General features: G+C 33.9%; 1 protein-coding gene across 1 annotated transcript in view; it reads left to right on the top strand.

Annotated features, from left to right (window-relative positions):
• BCAP29 (B-cell receptor-associated protein 29) overlaps positions 1 to 1,144 on the top strand; it is a 53,483-nt gene that overhangs the window by 31,566 nt on the left and 20,773 nt on the right. The window contains exon 6 of the mRNA XM_012650351.1: positions 178 to 286. Within this exon, the coding sequence (XP_012505805.1) occupies positions 178 to 286 (109 nt within the window). The remainder of the gene's footprint in view (positions 1 to 177; positions 287 to 1,144) is intronic.

A 1,144-nucleotide genomic window follows, 5' to 3' on the forward strand; every position in this document is an offset into this window, starting at 1 on the left:
TTTTGTGTGTTTGCCAAATATTAAGTTTCTGTTAGTAAAAGTACATTGTAGGAAATTATAAAATATTGAAAAGGATAAAGAACAAATTAAATACCAATAATTTTAAATAGGTTACTCAGCTTATTTTCTGTAATAATGTCTGGCTGCTGCGATCTAAGCTTACTTCTTTTGTGATAGATCTTGAAAAGCTATGGCAAGGATGAGGACCGCATTTTGGAAGCAGAAAACAAAAAACTAGTAGAAGAGCAGGAAAAACTGAAAACTGAACTAAGGAAGACTTCAGATGGTAACTTTGCATGCATGGGAAAAGTGAAAAGACTAACATGATTATTTTATGCTGTTACACTTCATTGTTTTCCCTACAACAAAACTAATGCCCAAATGTCCTTTTGACTAAAATACCAAGAATGACCTATTTATAAATTCCTGATCAAATATGAAGATAAAACGTTGTGTCAGCCAAGAGAAACATGCTCTGTTATACAGAAAAACATGTAGGTGTTTCAGATCTGTATTGTAAATACAGATGTTCCTGCCTTAGCAAAAGAGCTATGTTCCTGAAAAGTTGCTTGTAAATGCATTTTTGTTAAGTGAATCACATTTTTTCATCATCATATATTGCTTTTTTCAAAGAAGTAATTGCAAGGGGACGGTTTTGTTACAAGAAAATATATTGCTTATCTCAAGCCTTAATATATCCCACCTGCTAGACGTAAGGAAAGTGTTCCTTCAAACAGGTAAGTAGGCATAGAGTAAGCAGCAATGTCAGCCGAGAATTTGAATGCCTCGTTACAAAATACATTGCAGTGTAGGCTTGGAGTAGAGCATCTCAACTCCATTTCCCTGAAGGCAGGTATTTCTTCTACATTTAAAAAAAAAAAAAGTTCTGATAGTATTTCCTTTTTCCTAGTCAAAGAACAAATTATTATTGCTTGTAGCTGCATAGCACAGAAAATTAGATGCCCCAAATCCAATGTCATTCAAGAGGGGAACCTCTCAGCCAGTTGGAGTTAAGGTAATAATGCATAGACCTTCTCCAATTTCAGATCTCTTCCAATACTTTAAATTGGAGGTAAATTGGAGAATGTTCAGTGAATCAAGGACCTGCTTTATACCTTTTGTAAGTTTAGATTTTCTTTAAGTA

Source organism: Propithecus coquereli, unplaced genomic scaffold (genome assembly GCF_000956105.1).
Source record: "Propithecus coquereli isolate 6110/MARCELLA unplaced genomic scaffold, Pcoq_1.0 Scaffold32, whole genome shotgun sequence".
Taxonomy (NCBI): domain Eukaryota; kingdom Metazoa; phylum Chordata; class Mammalia; order Primates; family Indriidae; genus Propithecus; species Propithecus coquereli.